Below are 17,193 nucleotides of genomic sequence, written 5' to 3'. Positions count from 1 at the left end.
AGGTTGACACTACACTGGAAAAGATTAAAAAGGACACTGAAACTGCGAAATCTATGGGGGCTCTACGGTCGCAGCAGTTTCGGAGTGGCTCCTTTCGTCGCCCCGGGAATAGAGGAGCAGCTAGAGGTCAGGGGTCCCAGCAGCAGTACAGTAAAGGAGGTACCCAGAGTACCTATAATAAAAACAATAGGGGTGGATATCGTGGATCCAGCACCAAAGGCAGAGGACGAGGACATAACAACACCAGGTCCTCCACCAATAACAAACAGTGACGTCTTGTCGCTGCCCCCCGCCCACATAACACCGGTCGGGGGGAGACTCCAACAGTTCCTGCCAGTCTGGAGATCCATCACCACAGACAGGTGGGTCAGAGAAATTGTCCAGTACAGTTATTGTCTGGAATTAACATCCAATCCACCCAACATACCACCAAGACACCGTCCTATGTCCGCAGAGCACTTGACATTATTGCAGCAAGAAGTACTAAGTATGCTGCAAAAAGGAGCCATAGAGCTCGTGCCTATGGAACAGCGGGGGTCAGGGGTGTACTCTCTGTACTTCTTAATCCCAAAAAAGGACGGGTCTTTACGACCTATACAAGACCTCCGCCCCCTCAACCAATACATTCTGTCAGAGCATTTTCATATGCTCACCCTCCAGCAGGTTCTGCCGTTACTCAGTCAGGGAGACTTTAGATTTAAAGGATGCGTATTTCCACATACCCATACACCCATCACACAAAAAATATCTCAGGTTCACTCTTCAGGATCAGCATTATCAGTTCAAAGTACTCCCTTTCGGAGTAACAACAGCGCCCAGAGTCTTTACCAAGTGCCTAGCGACAGTGGCCGCACACTTAAGGAGACAGCACATTCACGTCTTCCCTTACCTGGACGACTGGCTTGTTCAGGCAAAGTCAGCCCAGCAGTGTGCCAGCCACATATCCCACACCATTCACCTTCTTCACAGTCTGGGATTCTCTCTGAATTATCCAAAGTCACATCTCCAACCCGCCCACGTACGGCAGTACCTGGGCGCGACTATAGACACTCTGGCTGCCAAAGCTCAGCCAAATTTAGCGAGAATCAACAGCATGCAACTGCTGATAAAAAAATTCAGACCACAACACTCCCTTCCAGCGCGAGTGTTCATGCAGTTGATAGGCATGATGGCCTCCTGCATCTTCATAGTCCCGCACGCGAGACTACATATGCGCCCGCTTCAGGAGTGCTTGGCACGTCAATGGAATCAGACTTAAGGACAGTTGAAAGACCTAGTGTTGGTGAGCGGTCGGGCATACAACTCTCTGCATTGGTGGAATCCACACAACCTTTGCAAGGGCCGACCGTTCCAAGAGCCTGTTCCACAAATAATACTGACAGCGGACGCGTCTCTCCAGGGATGGGGAGCTCATGTACTCAATTACACAGTGCAGGGACTATGGACGACACAGCAACGGAAGATGTACATCAACCTTCTGGAACTGATGGCCATCTTCCTGGCAATGAAGGCATTCAAAGTACACTTGTGCAACAAAGTCGTGTTGATCCGAACAGACAACATGACTGCCATGTACTACATACAGAAACAGGGAGGAACACACTCTCCACAGTTGTCTCATCTGGCTCAGAGCATGTGGATGTGGGCCATTCAGAGGAACATGTTCCTCATGGCGGAACACCTCCCGGGCAAGGACAACCAGATGGCAGATCTGCTCAGCAGACACAGCCACCAAATGCACGAATGGGAGCTACATCCCTCAGTACTCCAACCGTACTTCCAGCAGTGGGGTCATCCAGAGATAGACCTATTCGCCACAAGGAAAAACGCAAAATGCCAAAGCTTTGCCGCCAGGTTTCCGCATCCTCAGTCGTAGGGCAATGCGATATGGATGAACTGGTCAGGCAGATTTGCGTACGCTTTTCCCCCAGCGCCATTCATACCGCTAGTGGCACGCAAACTACGGCAACACTCAATGACACTTATCCTGGTTGCTCCAATGTGGGCACGCCAGCCATGGTACACCACGTTACTAGAACTGTCCGTGGTGCCGCCTCAAAGACTGCGGCTAACACCCAAACTTTTAACACAGAACCATGGCGAAATTCTGCACCCAGATCCGCAACAGCTGAGCCTGGCGATCTGGCTCCTGAAGGCTTAGAGTTTGGCTACCTGAACCTGCCTCCAGAATGTATGAATATCATCAAGGAGGCCAGGAGACCCACGACCAGAGCTTGCTATGCGGCTAAATGGAAAAGGTTTGTCATTTACTGTAAAAACAATGACATTAATCCGCTGGATGCATCCATTCAGAACATCATCTGTTACCTGTTACACTTATACCGATGCAATCTGGCATACAACTCCATCCGTATACATCTAACCGCAATAGCGGCCTATCTTCAAAACAGGCAGCGCCTCTCTTTATTCAAGGTGCCTGCCATCAAAGCCTTCTTAGAGGGACTCAAAAGAGTGATTCCTCCAACTCACCCACCGGCACCGGTGTGGAACCTGAATGTGGTCCTCACCAGATTGATGGGTCCACCTTTTGAACCTCTACATTCATGTGAGATTCAATTCCTCACCTGGAAAGTAGCCTTCTTAGTGGCAATCACTTCGTTGAGAAGAGTTAGTGAACTCCAGGCACTAACCATTCAAGAGCCATTTATACAGGTTCATGCAAACAGGGTTGTACTACGCACTAGCCCCACTTTCATGCCTAAAGTGATATCGCAGTTCCACATGAATCAAACTATTGAACTGCCTGTTTTCTTTCCAAATCCAGAAAATCTCGCGGAGAGAATGCTCCATACACTAGATGTAAAGAGGGCCCTCATGTACTATATAGACAGAACAAAGGATTTTAGGAAAACAAAACAACTGTTCGTTGCCTTTTCTCCACAACACAAGGGCAACGCCATTTCCAAAGCAGGGATAGCCAGATGGATCGTTAAATGTATTCAAATTTGCTATGAAAAAGCTAAACGCACATTAACGATTCCTCCCAGAGATCACACGAAAGTTAGGGCGTCAATGGCTTTCCTAGGGAATATTCCTTTAGAGGAAATATGAAGAGCAGCCACATGGTCCACTATACATACATTTACAAAACACTACTGTGTAGATGTACATTCAAAACAGCAGGCAGCTGTAGGACAGGCTGTTCTCAAGACCCTTTTTCAGACTGCTGCAGCTGGCACGGGCAGCCGCCGCTAATGGAGGGACTGCTATATGATCTATGCACAGATATGAATTCAGCAGCCCACATGCCTCGAACTGAATATGCTACTTACCAGTATGCATCTGTTCTTGGCATGTAGGGCTGCTGACATTCATATCGCCCACCCTCCTCCCCGGCGCCTGTAGTGGCTGCAGCACTCAGAATTACTGTATAGCATGGTCATCACTTACGGTATCTACTCCATCACTGCCACAATGGCGAAAAACAATCTGAGGATGGAGAGGATGCCCATGCGCACTGTAGTCCAGGGGAGGAGCCACCTATCTCATGATACTTCGAAGACTCTTCCAGGACAACAATATGCAATCATCCGGACCCAACACTAGGCGGCGATCTATGCACAGATATGAATGTCAGCAGCCCTACATGCCAAGAACAGATGCATACTGGTAAGTAGCATATTCACTACTTTACATAGATTAACTTGTGGTATTGTTGTTTAGCACCTTCGTATGATCGGCAAATTATTTTACTTTGGCAGGACGTTTTGTTTAGTCCCCATAGTTGGCTTGTTGTAACCTTTTTATTTCGGTCAGTTGAATTCATCAAGAAAACTGGAGCTGCTGTTTCCAATATGTGATTTCATTTCCCGAATGGTAAGAATCTGCCTTGGGCAAGTGAGCAGGAATGGCACAGTATAATAATTTTTTTCCTGAAATTAGCACCGTTTCAAATGCATGAACCTGTTCAGATTTCATCTTGAGGTTGTAATACTCATGTTTGTGTTTCTTTTGCAGGAGCTGCAGTTTCAGCGGCTCACCAGAGAGCTGGAGGTGGAAAGGCAAATTGTGGCCAGTCAGTTAGAACGATGCAGGCTTGGGGCGGAATCGCCGAGCATTGCCAGCATAAGGTACGTGCCTGACAGTCCAGTGCTTGAATGCACCAACGGCTGCTCATAAATGCATTTACAAATACAGCATTTCTATTCTAATCGCTAATAATTTTGACCTCTCTAACTATTGTGGACCAATCTTCAAAAAACGTTCAGTGCGCTCCGTTTGGTGTTGGCAAGTGTGATGCAGAGTGAAAGGGGACGGGGTTCGGAAAGGGCCGTCCGTTATGGGCGCCCACCAAAAAATGAAAAGGTGGCTGTCTTATGCCAGTGGTGCCAGCAGGGGCCGCACTGGTCTTGGGGCTTGCCACCCCCCCTCCTGTAGCCCCAAACATAAAAAATGCTGTGGGGTGCCTCAGTTGCGCATCCCAATTTTAACACATTTTTCACAAATGGTTGTCGGCTCCTGCACAACCCATAGGGCCACTTGCAAAGGTCCAGCGGGGACCCTGAGGCTCCTGCCGTGTCCACCAATAAAAGCTGAACATGTGAGTGTCTTGGGTGAGCAATGGGACATCCAATAATTAAAAAAAGAATAATAAATACCTGTCAGGAGACGCTCATTTATTATTCACTGCTCCTTCCAAGGTGTGTCCCAAAATGCCCTGCAAGGGCTTTTTAGGTCTCGCTGGCGAGATTTAATGTTTTGGGGATTTTTCAGTAAAGGGCTTTAAGGCCCGCCCCTCTTTCCCATTGGCCGGCATCACCGTTTATGCTAAACGGCGGCCAGCCATTGAGAAAGAGCTGTTGGTGACGTTTTCGCTCTTTTTCTGCCGTCCCACTTGGACGGCCTCGCCTGCTTTCCTTCTGAAGTAAGATTTCTTATCTTTATGGGGCCAAACACATGGCCCCATAAAGATAAGAAACCTTTTAGCAGGCGAGGCCGTCCTAGTGGGACGGCAGAAAAAGCTAAACGAAAACATCATGGCGAGCGCTTGTTTTATTATGTAAGGACGTGTAAAGCTTCCTGAATTGTGGTTGTGAGGCTACGAGTGAAGGGAGAGTGTATCAGTGCAGATTGACGTTGTTAGCTTGAGAGAATGCTCCCGTTCTCAACCACCCAACACAGGTGGAAACAATTCAAAGACCTCTGTTCATTACACACAAACATTACATGTAGATTTATTAGTCTCAAACTGGATGCACATGTTACGGCTAAAACTATAGATTGAGATCTCGGGTGACATTAAACCTAATAACTGTAAGATCTACCTGTCAGACGAGGTGTTTTACTATCATTCGCACAAACGGTTACCACCTGCCCTTTACTTACACGGGTCAGCAGTAAATTTAGCTTCATGCCCGACCGACGTCCACAGCCGATATATCAACGGATGTCATTTGTCTATAAATGTAACACTTCCGGGTTACATAGCGACCAATCCCACACCAGAACATATTCTGCGAGCCACCCGGAAGTGTGCGGTACTGCTAATATGCACCGTGACCTGTGGTTCGGTCCATGGAGGATAACCCAGCCAATCCTAGTGCGCCATACAGAATTCTAAAAGTGTTGGTTGGCTGTGGAGCCGACGATTGGCTTTCTCATATCCCATCCCTTGACTATGCTGGTGCTGCACATAGCGTATTTATATTTGGGGTTTAGGTACGGTACAACCTGAGGTGAATGAGTCACGGGCCTGGCGGTGACAATCTGTTTCTGGCAGGACAGACTAGGCTGCTGCTCGATTGTCTGGTTAGGAAGGAAGAAAGTGGTGTACGTGATCGGACTGGGACAAAAAATAGACCCTGCCACCGAATAATAGCGGTCTCTAACAGCGTACCAATTAGCAAACAAGCATTTGCAATGCAATAGGTCTCGCATTTACGCGAGTTTGAGCTATTAGCATTGTAAATGACAATGCGTTTTATTTATGCTTCAAAACACAAAACCTGAATAAAAGGCGTTGCCATTTACAATGCCAATAGCTCAAAGTTGCGTAAATGCGAGACCTGTTGCATTAAAAATGCTTGTTAAATATATTCCCTAGAAGGTGCGGGCACCACCAAGCCTTTTTAATCAGTGTTGTGGGGTGCTGTAAGGAGTCTAACAGCCCCCCAGCAACATTAAAACAAACCGTCCCCTGAGCCCCTGAGGAGAACTTAACAATATTTTTTTTTCAAAGCTCTCGGAGCTGGACCTCTGAGCTCTTCAACTGGAGTGCAGATCCCCCTTGTGGTTGGTTCTAAGGGTGCACTGTGGAGATTGCAAACCGCTGAAAAAGACTCGGACATTTTTTTTTTTTTTAGTAAAACTTAAATATTCTTTTTAAAGATGGTCTCTTTTATTCAGGGCTTAATTTGATCCAGTGGTTTCCGGTGCTCGGCACCAGCACTTAATTGCTAACACAGGCACTTATGACAGACTGCAGAATCATGGCGCTGTTTGTTTCATTTAGAGATGAGCATGGCAACAGTTGTTTATTAATTCAGTATATGTTTAAAAAAAAAACTAATACCTGTCACCCAAGCCATTCTTTATAGCTTTGGGGCCTGGAATAGTCTGACGTGTCACACTTGTAGGAGTGTGGTGGTTAGTAGATGTATTTGTACTGTCATTGGCAGCAGTGTCGGGGAATGGGTGGTGTAAGCTTCAGTAGCCTCCTGACAAATACCCAGGCACTTATTATTATTATTTTTTTTTTTTTACAAATTAAGCACTGCTTTTATCAAACGAACTGTGTGAATTAATGAAACTTGCTTTTGGTTATAATTATTGATGTTTATTTGACAAAGATAATAGGTGTGATTTATACATGTTTACATGCAGACCCTTTCATAAAGCCAGCAGACCCACTTTCCCCGTGCCCAACCCTACCTACCACCAAAGGCTTGGCGGTGTGGGGTTGGCTGCTCATGGGAGATGGGTTGAGCGGGCTAAATGCAGGGCCAGACCCTGCGGCCATTCCCACACTGAGCACAGGGCAATAGTGTTTTGGAATGGCTTGATGATGAGTAACTCCCAAGATGGGTGTGAGGAATATCCTGTTTAGTAAACAAATTGGTTATATGAAAATACTGTTAAACTTTGCATAAAGGAACAAGCCAATAGGTTTTGCTTCTGCAAAATCTATCATTTTTGTTTATATATTTTTAGACATGTTGCCCAGCAGCGCTGGCTGCTGTGCGACATGGCTATAAGTTCAGGGGGAAAAAAGCAATATGACGCGGCCATCGTTGACTTGGTCGTGGCGCTTTTTTTCTCTTAAGACTTGTTGCACAGCAGCTCATGCTGTGTATATGTGTAAAACAGTGCTGCGGAGGTGGTGGTTAAGCTACAGGAGACATGGCAAACAACAAGGAAGGAGAGTGGGAGAGGGGCCCTGCAAACACATGCACACTTAAGGAGTGCTAGGATACAAAAAAAAACTACCTCTGTAAGCGGCAGCCAGTGGAAGGACACTGGCCGCAGAGGCAGAAAATTGTGCTTGGTCCAAGCTCCATGGTACGACCAGACGGTAGGAAGAGTCCAAGACAAAGTGGAATCAGCAGTAGGACCTGGCCAATGAGAAGCAAGGTAATGAGAGCCAAACAAATTGTAAAGTAGTAGTAAGTATGGTGAGGGCTCTAAGCCAATTATTAAGCTTTAATTTATTTATTTGCAATAGCTTTCACTGACCGCGCATGCATGCTTTTGACAAAATCTAAATATGTGCAACAGAGGAATGTATGCTTTTGATGGTGTGTCAAGGTGAAATGCTCTGAAAATGGAGGTGAGGTGTGCTTAGAAAAACAAGCATTTGCAATGCAATTGGTCTTGCATTTACAAAACTCTTAAGTGCAAGATCTATTGCATTGCAAATGCTTGTTTGCAAAAGTGCCCATGTGGCACTTTCACTTGAATATCGGCTGCGTCCCTTTCCTTAGACGAGCCATATATAAAGAAAGGGGTCGGCTGCCATTAAAGCAAAAGCGCGTATGGGGCGCTTTTTCGGAAAAATTCATTTATTTGTCAACTTGACAAATAAATGCTTTTTTTGTGTGTAAAAGCACCCCATACCACGCTTTCACTTTAATGGCGGCCTCACCCCTTTCCTTAGGCGCGGCTCATCTAAGGAAAAGGTCGCGGCCACCATTAAAGTGAAAGTGACGCATGGGGCAGTTAAACAAAAGTTATTCGTAAAAAGAAAAAAACGCCACAAATAAACCTAAGTCACGGCCACCACTGAATGAGGGTGGCGTGCCGTGCTATAGAAAAAGAAATTGAAGCGATGGAGGAGAGCGGGAAAAACAGTTAAGAATAGTGCTCAGAGGCTGTAATTAAAGCCTTCCGAGTAACAACACATGTAACAGGGGGAGTCCTCATTGGAGGTTACAAAATGAGACCAGGCGGTACTAAGGAGGGACCAATAAGCCTATTGAGTGAAAAGCTACAGTTCCCAAAAGAAAATGACACAAGCCAATGAAAAATGTGGGCAGAGAGTGGGCAAAGCTTCAAGTCCATACCTGAATACAGCATGCCTCGCAGAGCAGCGCATGCGCTGCCCAAGCTCGACCTAAAAAACTAGAAATGTAATACACATTATTACTGTAATTGCTTATGTTTGTTTTAAACTATTTTGGTGAACTTATGGAAGCTAACCTTAATTTGCTGTTTTGAAGTTCAGAAGTGATGTGACTAAGCAAGTTTCATTGCGTACCACAGTCTCACTAATAACAATTTTGCCTAAATTATACTTTGCAATGAAAGTCAGTGTCACGTTGTTGGGTGACGTACTTCCGTGTGGCATGGCAGTTCAACGTATATAATATGATCAAACCTTATAATTTCAATTCAGCTGTGCAGATAAGCACATAAATGTATGCTTAAAGTAAAAGTGAAATATGTTTTTCCATTACATAGCTCTGTGCTTTGGGTCTTTGTAATTCTCTATTGAATAGCAGATAAACTTTTATAGAATAGCACATTAACTTCTCTCCGTTACGGTGTTACGTAATACCGCAAGATTAATATCCATATCGTCGTAGTTGCTCTGGTAAGTTTGCCTGTGAGGTGATCAACAGACGACTATGGCCTCGGCATTTTGAAACCATTTATTATGTTTTCCATCTTGTCGAAGTCCCAACGCCCCAACGTGCGTCTAGGAAGCAGAGACTTCCGAACCCATGAGATCAGTTGTGTCATCAGATTTGAAAAATGTGCTATTTCGCAGCATTAAAGTAGTAGAACCCTAAGAGTGCTGCAGCTCTAGCAGCAGTAGTTGTAGGAAATTCATTCACTCTTTAGTGGGAGGTTCATATTTATTTGCTTTTCTTTGTAAAATAAAAACCTTTCTGAAGCGTGACCAGATTTTTAAAACCAAAAACCGAGAAAGGCTGCAGACCTAGAAGTGGGGCAAAATGATGTCGGCAATAACGGTAGGGCTATAATCGGAGAATTTGCAAAGGAGGAGACCTCCAAAGCCATATTACATAGTACTGTAAAGCAGACTACATACCAAGACCAGAACGGCTGACGGTTTAGAGTGTTTACTTTGTTCCATTTCAACACGTTTTAGCAAGCTCAAGGAAGAGGTAATCCACATTCCAGTTTGTCCCTGTATCACGTCTTATTTTTTTTTTACACTCAAGAACTGAATTCCTGCATTTGTTATAGGAAAAAAATGAATGCATAGGTAAAAGCGAGCATTGGCACATGGAGCTTGGTTTAATGTTGTAGCAGATGTGCTGTTGGCGCATAAGAGTAAGATCCATGGCAGGAAGTCCTCAAGAGAGGATTACAGTTGTAAAGTAGTCTCTCATGCAGTTGAATGCAAGCACTTGATTGGAGGTGGAAGAATACAACCAATAGAATTAGGTGAGAGATTACTACTCCACGGGCCGCACACATGTAGATGTGCAAATGTTTTTGGACAATGTTGCTTTATTCATGGGAGAGTTGGACCTTAAAATCAATTTGGTTAAAACATGTATTATGACTTCTGTTTATACTTTCAGCAATTCCCATAGGTGTTATACAAGCAACCTGAGCTTACCGTTAATTTTTCTTGTTTGGTAGTTAACTTTGATGCGAGAGGCAGGTGGAAACAACACATTAACAGCAGGAATTACCAATTTATAAGAGCAATAACATAGTATTTTGGATTTGTCTCCAAAGTAAGCCTTAAAACATATGATTGTCATATATTGGACAAAATGTATCTCAGTGGCTACATATGGGGCTGGCATTTGAAGGCATGTCACGGCCCCTTTTTTTTACAAATTGCTAAACTGCCTGCCTCGGGAGAATGTTGTCACTCCTTAAGAGTGCAGTGTCATTCTTGTGCCATAGAGAATTAGGCCTGCAGTATACAGATGCCCTTATAAAACTAACTCTGCTTTTATTGTGGCATAGGTTCTGGACCAATGAGGAGGCAAGATTTAAAGGGTCCATCATATGGACTGTTTTGCCCTCAAGCAGGGTCTTGAAATTCCATGCTTGAAGAACATCCAAAATTGAACTATCTTGTTGGGGAGACCCGATATATTTAATGATCCATTAACTTTAGGTGGGATGTGCAAATCAGAAAGTAAGCATATCGTTTGCAGCTGTTTGAGGAAGAGAGAGGACACCAAGTTGAACTTAAAAGCACTGTCAACTCCTGTCTCATATTATTTCCATCATTGGGTTTATAATCCTGTTTGATGAATGAGCAGGACTCCCAACAGAGATTCTTGTTGACTAGATTAGATTCAACGAGGTACAGCGCCTGGTGTAGTTTCCTCCCTGTAATGACTGAGCACGAAAGTTAGGCACAAGACCATGTGATAATGTTTCAACTCGGGGTATGCTCTGTTTAATGTTTTTTTTGTCGTTTTTTGACTGCCCTAGAACTAGTTTCATCAAGACTGTTCTGATGAGACACTTGTTTAGAATTGTGTTCTTTTATTAACTTTTCTTCAGCAACTAGTATCAGCCCAAGCATGTTCCGCTGTTTGCGTTCATTTACGCCACGTCCTATGTATTAGGAAATAATTGGATCATACGGGTTGTCCATTACTGAGTGGTTGTTGTAATAATGTCTTTTTACATTTCTAGGCTTTATTATGCCTTGCTGTTTTATTGTGCACTGAGTGTAGATGTATTGATTCGTTTTATATACTGTAATTTTGTTCTTTTATTTAAATATAGAAGTAAAAACCAAATAAGGTTTTGAAAAGGAATACTAGTCCACTGGTCTGAGCCAAGTTCTGATTGACAAAGTCTCAAGCCATTGCCTGAAAAAGGCTGGTCGAAGAAAGCCAATTGTTGAAAGGGTTGGATCCAAAACCCACACTATGTGTGTGGTTAGCAGTAGATCTTTTTTTCAGTTGTCCTTTCAAAGGTCAGACTTAAGTAGACTGAATAAGCTGTTGATGCCAGGCATGGAAAAACTGGAGAGTTCCAAGATCATTGAAGTTGATTGTTTTGTCAGGAAGGAGCTGACCCTTCTAGGTTCTGCAAGTGACAGAGCATATCATGTAGCTCTACTCTTACATTTTCTCCTATTTCACTGCTTAAGCAACTTCACATGAATGTGAACTAGAATCAGTATGAGATGATAATCCTAAGTAAAGTGCAAAAAGATAAGGGGTGCAAAGAGAAATACATAGAGATGTATTTTTTGGAAGGACATGTGGCTAAGAAGATGGGTAGAGAGGAATTAATTTCATATGTAAACACAGGGAAAATACCTGTTTCGGACTCGACATGGCTATTGTTTAAAGCTCATTTAGAAGCTGTTGGACCAAGGCACTGCAAAATGTTTCACCAAGGCACTTCTAAATAATGTATCATTAATGAGCCAAATGCCCTCCTCAGGTGATGAAGTCCCAGAGTAGGCCAGTGATCCAGAGATGCCTCCTGACTAACGACTTGCTGAAGGGCAAGACATTGCTCCGGCTATTGTTGTAGCCTTGCGGTGATGAAAGGAGAAGGGCCTGGTGTACATGTGAGCATGGCCAACATTTTAACTCTAAAGAGCCTGCCGACCAGAATCTCTCTCCAAAATTGGGACCTGTATTTATTTTTCTCAAATATGGTGAAACGGATGTCCAAGGAACTGAGACAGTCCTGGCAAATGTGGGATGTCAAATCATCCTAGTTTATTACTAACATTAGTTGGTGAAACACTCCTAAAGCATATTGGTTCTTGTATACATTGTTTTTTTGTAAATACAGTGTTACCAATGAAGTGAATTCAAAACGTGAACATAGAAAGGAACAGCCAGAAAGGCTGTTCAGCTGTAATCAAAGTTTGACCTTCTTGGAAATGTGTAGAGACCAGGATAGAAATGTGACTAATGTCCTTTAAGATTGGGGCAATCCGCAACTGTATTGTGATGACTAAGACAAGCTAATAATACATGTGTACTCATTTCTGCAAATCTGTTACTATATAGACAGATGTTCCCTTTGTAACCCCACTATTCAGCTTACAAAACCTATAATGATACACTAGTCTAGGTCTGCGTGAGCCTTGTAACAAGTTCCTAACACCTAGATATACATAATAAGAATCTGACTGACTCATAAAACTGCATAATTTGAGAAGCAGTTAATGTGATCTTACTCGTTCCTTCACTGTGTCCTCATGATAATAAAATTCTTGGAACACTAGTTTAGCTTACCTTTTCTTCTTGCTTCTAAACAAAAGACAACAATATGGGCAGGGTCATGGACATTGTCGGGAGGGTATATCAGCTTGACGACCCAGGGCATAGTTAAGGACCTCAAGCAGAGAACCATCCAACTAGCAAGAACAACTAAATCCCTGGAGGATCGTGTTGGGGATGCACACATGATAACTGTCATATTTTGAGCATCCCTGAGAGTGGGCACGGGTCACGACAGGAACTGCTGCTGGAAAACTAGCCCATGTGCTGATCCCATCAAAAAGTTCCTTATGCTTTATGTGCTGGCATCAAGACTCCCTCCTGGGGCACCCCTCAACCAGTCATCTCCAAACTAGTCAATTACAAAGACTGACTTTGCGCTAAACTCATCCCGCTGCCTCCTGTATGTGATGTTAGAAAAAGTCCCACATAGTCCTGTTTTTCCCAGGCTATACCTGGCTTGCCAAAAGCTTTGAGACAGTAAAAAAGAATCTGAGGTCTGTCCAGTTGGACTGAATAGTCATTTTTCTGCCAAAAGTGATGTTAAACTTAAACCTTCTCTTACAAATTGCCTTAAGCAGCTTAGGATTGGGCGGTCCTCTGTAGATCATCTTTTCAAAGTCATGGCTATGGGTCATCCCCAGAGACTTTGGGTACCAAACCGAAGACGAAAAGGACGTAACAGTATCTTCGTCGGAGACACTCAAAGTGACCCACCTATACCAGAGCTGGCAGAGATGGACTTGAAGATGGCTGGAGATGGCTTGGAGTTTGAAGATCCTAAATCTAATGACCCTGGTTGATTTCAGTATGGTCAGTATTGCCTGTGCTAGGATGGCTGAACTCTGTGCATCTTGCACTTGTGAGGTGACCAGTCAGTTGCTCCCCTATCTTCTTTCCGGCAGGATGCTAGACTGTTCAAAGAAATGGAAGGGGTAGAGAGAGATGAATGAGTTAGGCTTATCAGTGCCAGTGCCACACAGTAAGAAATTAAAGAGGCAGAGAGAGATGAAGGCAATAGGCTAATTTGAGCTAGTACTACACAGCTAGGCCTTTTGAGCCCGATTTGCAGCTTCAGGACGTGGGGTGGGCTGTTGAGTCCATATTGGGGAATACAGGCTCCTATTGAGACTCTGCGGAAATCCAATATGGCAGCAGATCTTGGAGGGGAACAGTGTTTTGAGGCTCTGGTATTTGAGTGGAAGAGAACATGACTCGTGAATTCCAGCAAGGACAGCTACAAGATGGTGGTCTGACAGTATGCTACCGCACTTTGGAGGGAAGTGAGTGGCAGTAGGGGTGGTATGGGACCTTGGATGAAGTAAGTGAAATCGGGCAGGGGGGGCAGTATGATTCCATATAGAATAGCACCGCATCGTAACCCGCACACGGGTCAGGGGACGGAGGTTACATGGGAGCAACTCCATTACTAAGCACTGTGGAATATAAGCAAGAAGGGAGTATTGACTTCTCACTATTTAAGCACGGACATGTGCAATCTCGGCCATATTGTCGGATTTTGAATATCTGAGAGTTAGGTGGGGACCCTCCAAAAAGTACAGTGCACATTGAGTATCCACCACAGCAAAATGTGGGTCTCCATTGAGATAATTGTTTAATTCCACATGACTGTGGATGGGAACATGTGAGATGCCCTTGAGTGGATCCTCAGTATCTGGATAACGGTGCAATGATACAATATGCATTGGACGCATGGGGGGGGGGGGTGAGCCTTCAGTTGATGCCGAATATCTTAGCAGTGACACAGAAAACGTGAAAAACAGAATAGAGGGGTCTGCTCCTATCGCTCTGGAAGGCAGTATAGTACACAACAGACGGGTACCGTATATATTGGTGATCTTCCCTTTTACCCATACAGCATGTGACTACAGGGTAACTCTCCCACTCCTCCCCTGGTTTTGTAACGATGTTAGTGAAATTCCGGTAAGGAGTTCTGGGATGGGTTTTATGGAAAAATGTTATGGTGTTTGTTCACAGTACTTTCCACCGGTGTGGTGTGTAAGATAAATCATTGGATCAGTGTACCACATGTATGATTTGAAAAGTGGTAAACAGCGGGAGCCTACCCTCAAATAGTATGGAAATGATTTTAAGATTACTATTTCCAGGTATTTCCTGAGACTGTGCCTGGAATGGGCAAGTATGGCCAGGATTTGATCCCCTATCTCCACTTACTATTGAGTAAGGAAGGTGGCAGTAAGGGGAGAAAAACACGGACCTTCATCCTTACAAAGGCCGTCGACTCTAAGGGGCGGTGGAAAGGCCGAAATATGTTGATGAACACAATATTTATGGGAACAGGGCACTAAGGGTCTAGGTATACCCATACTGACATTTTTTAACCCTATAAAGAGAGGCCCAGAATACAATTAGGTGGGCACTCTCTTAGGTAGTTTTAAGGTTTTTGTGTTTGGAGGATCCTACTTTTGTAAGGCTATTTTTGCCTTCAAAAAATCTTTTTTGTTTTTTGCTCCTTTCTGAGCGTTGGTCTGTGCCTGAGTGTTGTAGCATGCCCTATGATGAGGCATGACACTATTTAGTATGTGAGGGCAGTTTCAAAACCATTGAGGGTTTCCTATTAGGAAGTGAGGTTGATTTGATTTTCCGCTTCCTTTTTGTGTGGGTTTATAAATGTGCTTAGGGATGACAAAGGAAGGGTAGTACCTCTCGCCCCTTTTTTGACTGTGTGTAGGTAATTTCTTTTGACATAATTGCTGCATGGCATGCCTTTAATAGCTTCTACATTATGAATTCAAATGTTAATTGGCCAAACAATTTAAAGATGGAGCTGTTCTGCAGTTTCTGAGGTAGTAGCCACATAGGGCGATTATGTTGGAGGGTCTCTCCTATTGGTGACCAAATGTGGCTTCTGGTTACACCAAAGTCGTGCATACAGGATTCACAAGAGCTGATCTTTTTATATAGTAATTTCCCCTTTATTTCTGAATAAAGGCAGAGTAGCAACATTATGTGTCTCTGTTGCTTCACAGGTGATCCTGGACATTGATAACTGTTTACATACCCCAACCTCTCATTAAAGCGATGACAAAACTCCCATTCGACTTTTTGCTGATGTTCCTCAAGGTGCCACCATCATAGTGACTTCAATGCGGTCATGGCAGGATTCATGATAGTTGGAGGCTTCAAATTAGGTGTTGGGTTAACCCCTTGAGTATCAAAGATACTTGGAAATGTTGGCACCCACATGAGTGTATCTACAGGTTTTTATTTGTCGCTCATGGGTTTACCATTCGTCTGTACCGGCAGTGGACTTGTGGCAGGTTCAAATTCTTGTGTGAGATACGTCCGACCTGTTGAGATGCAGGTGGATCATATTCTTGAGGCTGAATGCATGGTGGCAGCGGATTTGACTTGTGATTGTATGACATAGCGAGTATCGGCAATTAGGTAAAGTAAGGACATATTCACTTTAGTCTATATCCTGATTTCCATATTAGGTACATTTGGAGGAATAGTAATCGCAAATTGTAGCAGTGCTCTTTAATACCTTCAGAATTGCTTTATAGATAGGTTATTTATCCCCATTACATTATTGCTGACCTTAGATTGGAGTTTGTGCGCCAGATTAAGGGCCCTCTTTTCACCAATTCATGAATGTCTTGAAATGTCAACAATACACCCTTGATTGTGATTTGATGTATTCACATTGAAATCCTCAGACGTTTGGCAGGATTCATGTTGTTTAGAATGGTTGCAACAATCTTGGTTGTCACATTATTTTCAAGTAGCCCTGTATAATAATTATACACTTCTATGAGCACCATGCCGCCTGCACAAAAGTCACTCATTTATAGCAATGTTATTGCTTGATGATCCAAATACATTTCTACTAAGGAAGGAGAGGTTTAAACAGTATTTTATGAGTTCAGCAAATGATCAATTGATTGTTGTGCTCATGTCACCAGTTGGTGTTGATTGATTCCATTACTAAGGACATGTCCGAATGGTAATACTACGAGTGAGTTTCATAGGACACACTTCCCTGGTCCTGGCGTATATAAGGTTTGACCTTGTTCATATATAATGTTGAGGCAACCAGGCAAACTCTTCAAAATATTTAGATTTTTTGGTTTGCCTGTCAGGCCCTAGTGCCCTTCTCTTTGTTGATTCTGAGAAGGGCTTTAGCACAGTGAACTGGGAATACCCTTTCCATATTCCTTTATCAGATTAATGTTGGTCCCTTTTTTTCAGGACTGTGAAGTTTGTTTATGTGAACTTAATGGTGAGGTTGCAAGTGTAAGGGTCCATGCTCCTCCTGTTCCGGTTTGTTTGTATATATATAAAGTAGATCTATAGCACACACCTAGCCAAAAGACAGCAGAGTGGTGTACAGGGTCAAAAGCAAGCATAAAGTCAACGGGTGATAGAAGAGGTAGTTGGGTTGTGCACTGCTAATGCATTGTGATGTCGTGCTCTTCAAGGAGGGGAGTCATCAATTTGTTCCTAAATTGGAGCAGCTTATGGGCAGTCCTAATGGCTACTGGGATGTTCTTCCAGATCCTGG

At 43.8% G+C, this 17,193-nt stretch overlaps 1 protein-coding gene across 5 annotated transcripts in view; it reads left to right on the top strand.

Annotated features, from left to right (window-relative positions):
• PKP4 (plakophilin 4) overlaps nt 1-17,193 on the top strand; it is a 693,496-nt gene that overhangs the window by 358,258 nt on the left and 318,045 nt on the right. For all 5 annotated transcript variants that reach the window (XM_085645508.1, XM_085645509.1, XM_085645506.1 and 2 more), the window contains one exon: nt 3,979-4,091. In XM_085645508.1, coding sequence (XP_085501634.1) covers nt 3,979-4,091 — 113 coding nt within the window. The remainder of the gene's footprint in view (nt 1-3,978; nt 4,092-17,193) is intronic.

Source organism: Triturus cristatus, chromosome 3_1 (assembly GCF_964204655.1).
Source record: "Triturus cristatus chromosome 3_1, aTriCri1.1, whole genome shotgun sequence".
NCBI lineage: Eukaryota > Metazoa > Chordata > Amphibia > Caudata > Salamandridae > Triturus > Triturus cristatus.
Note: the sequence above shows the minus strand (reverse complement) of the source record. Positions and strands in the feature narration are given on the sequence as shown.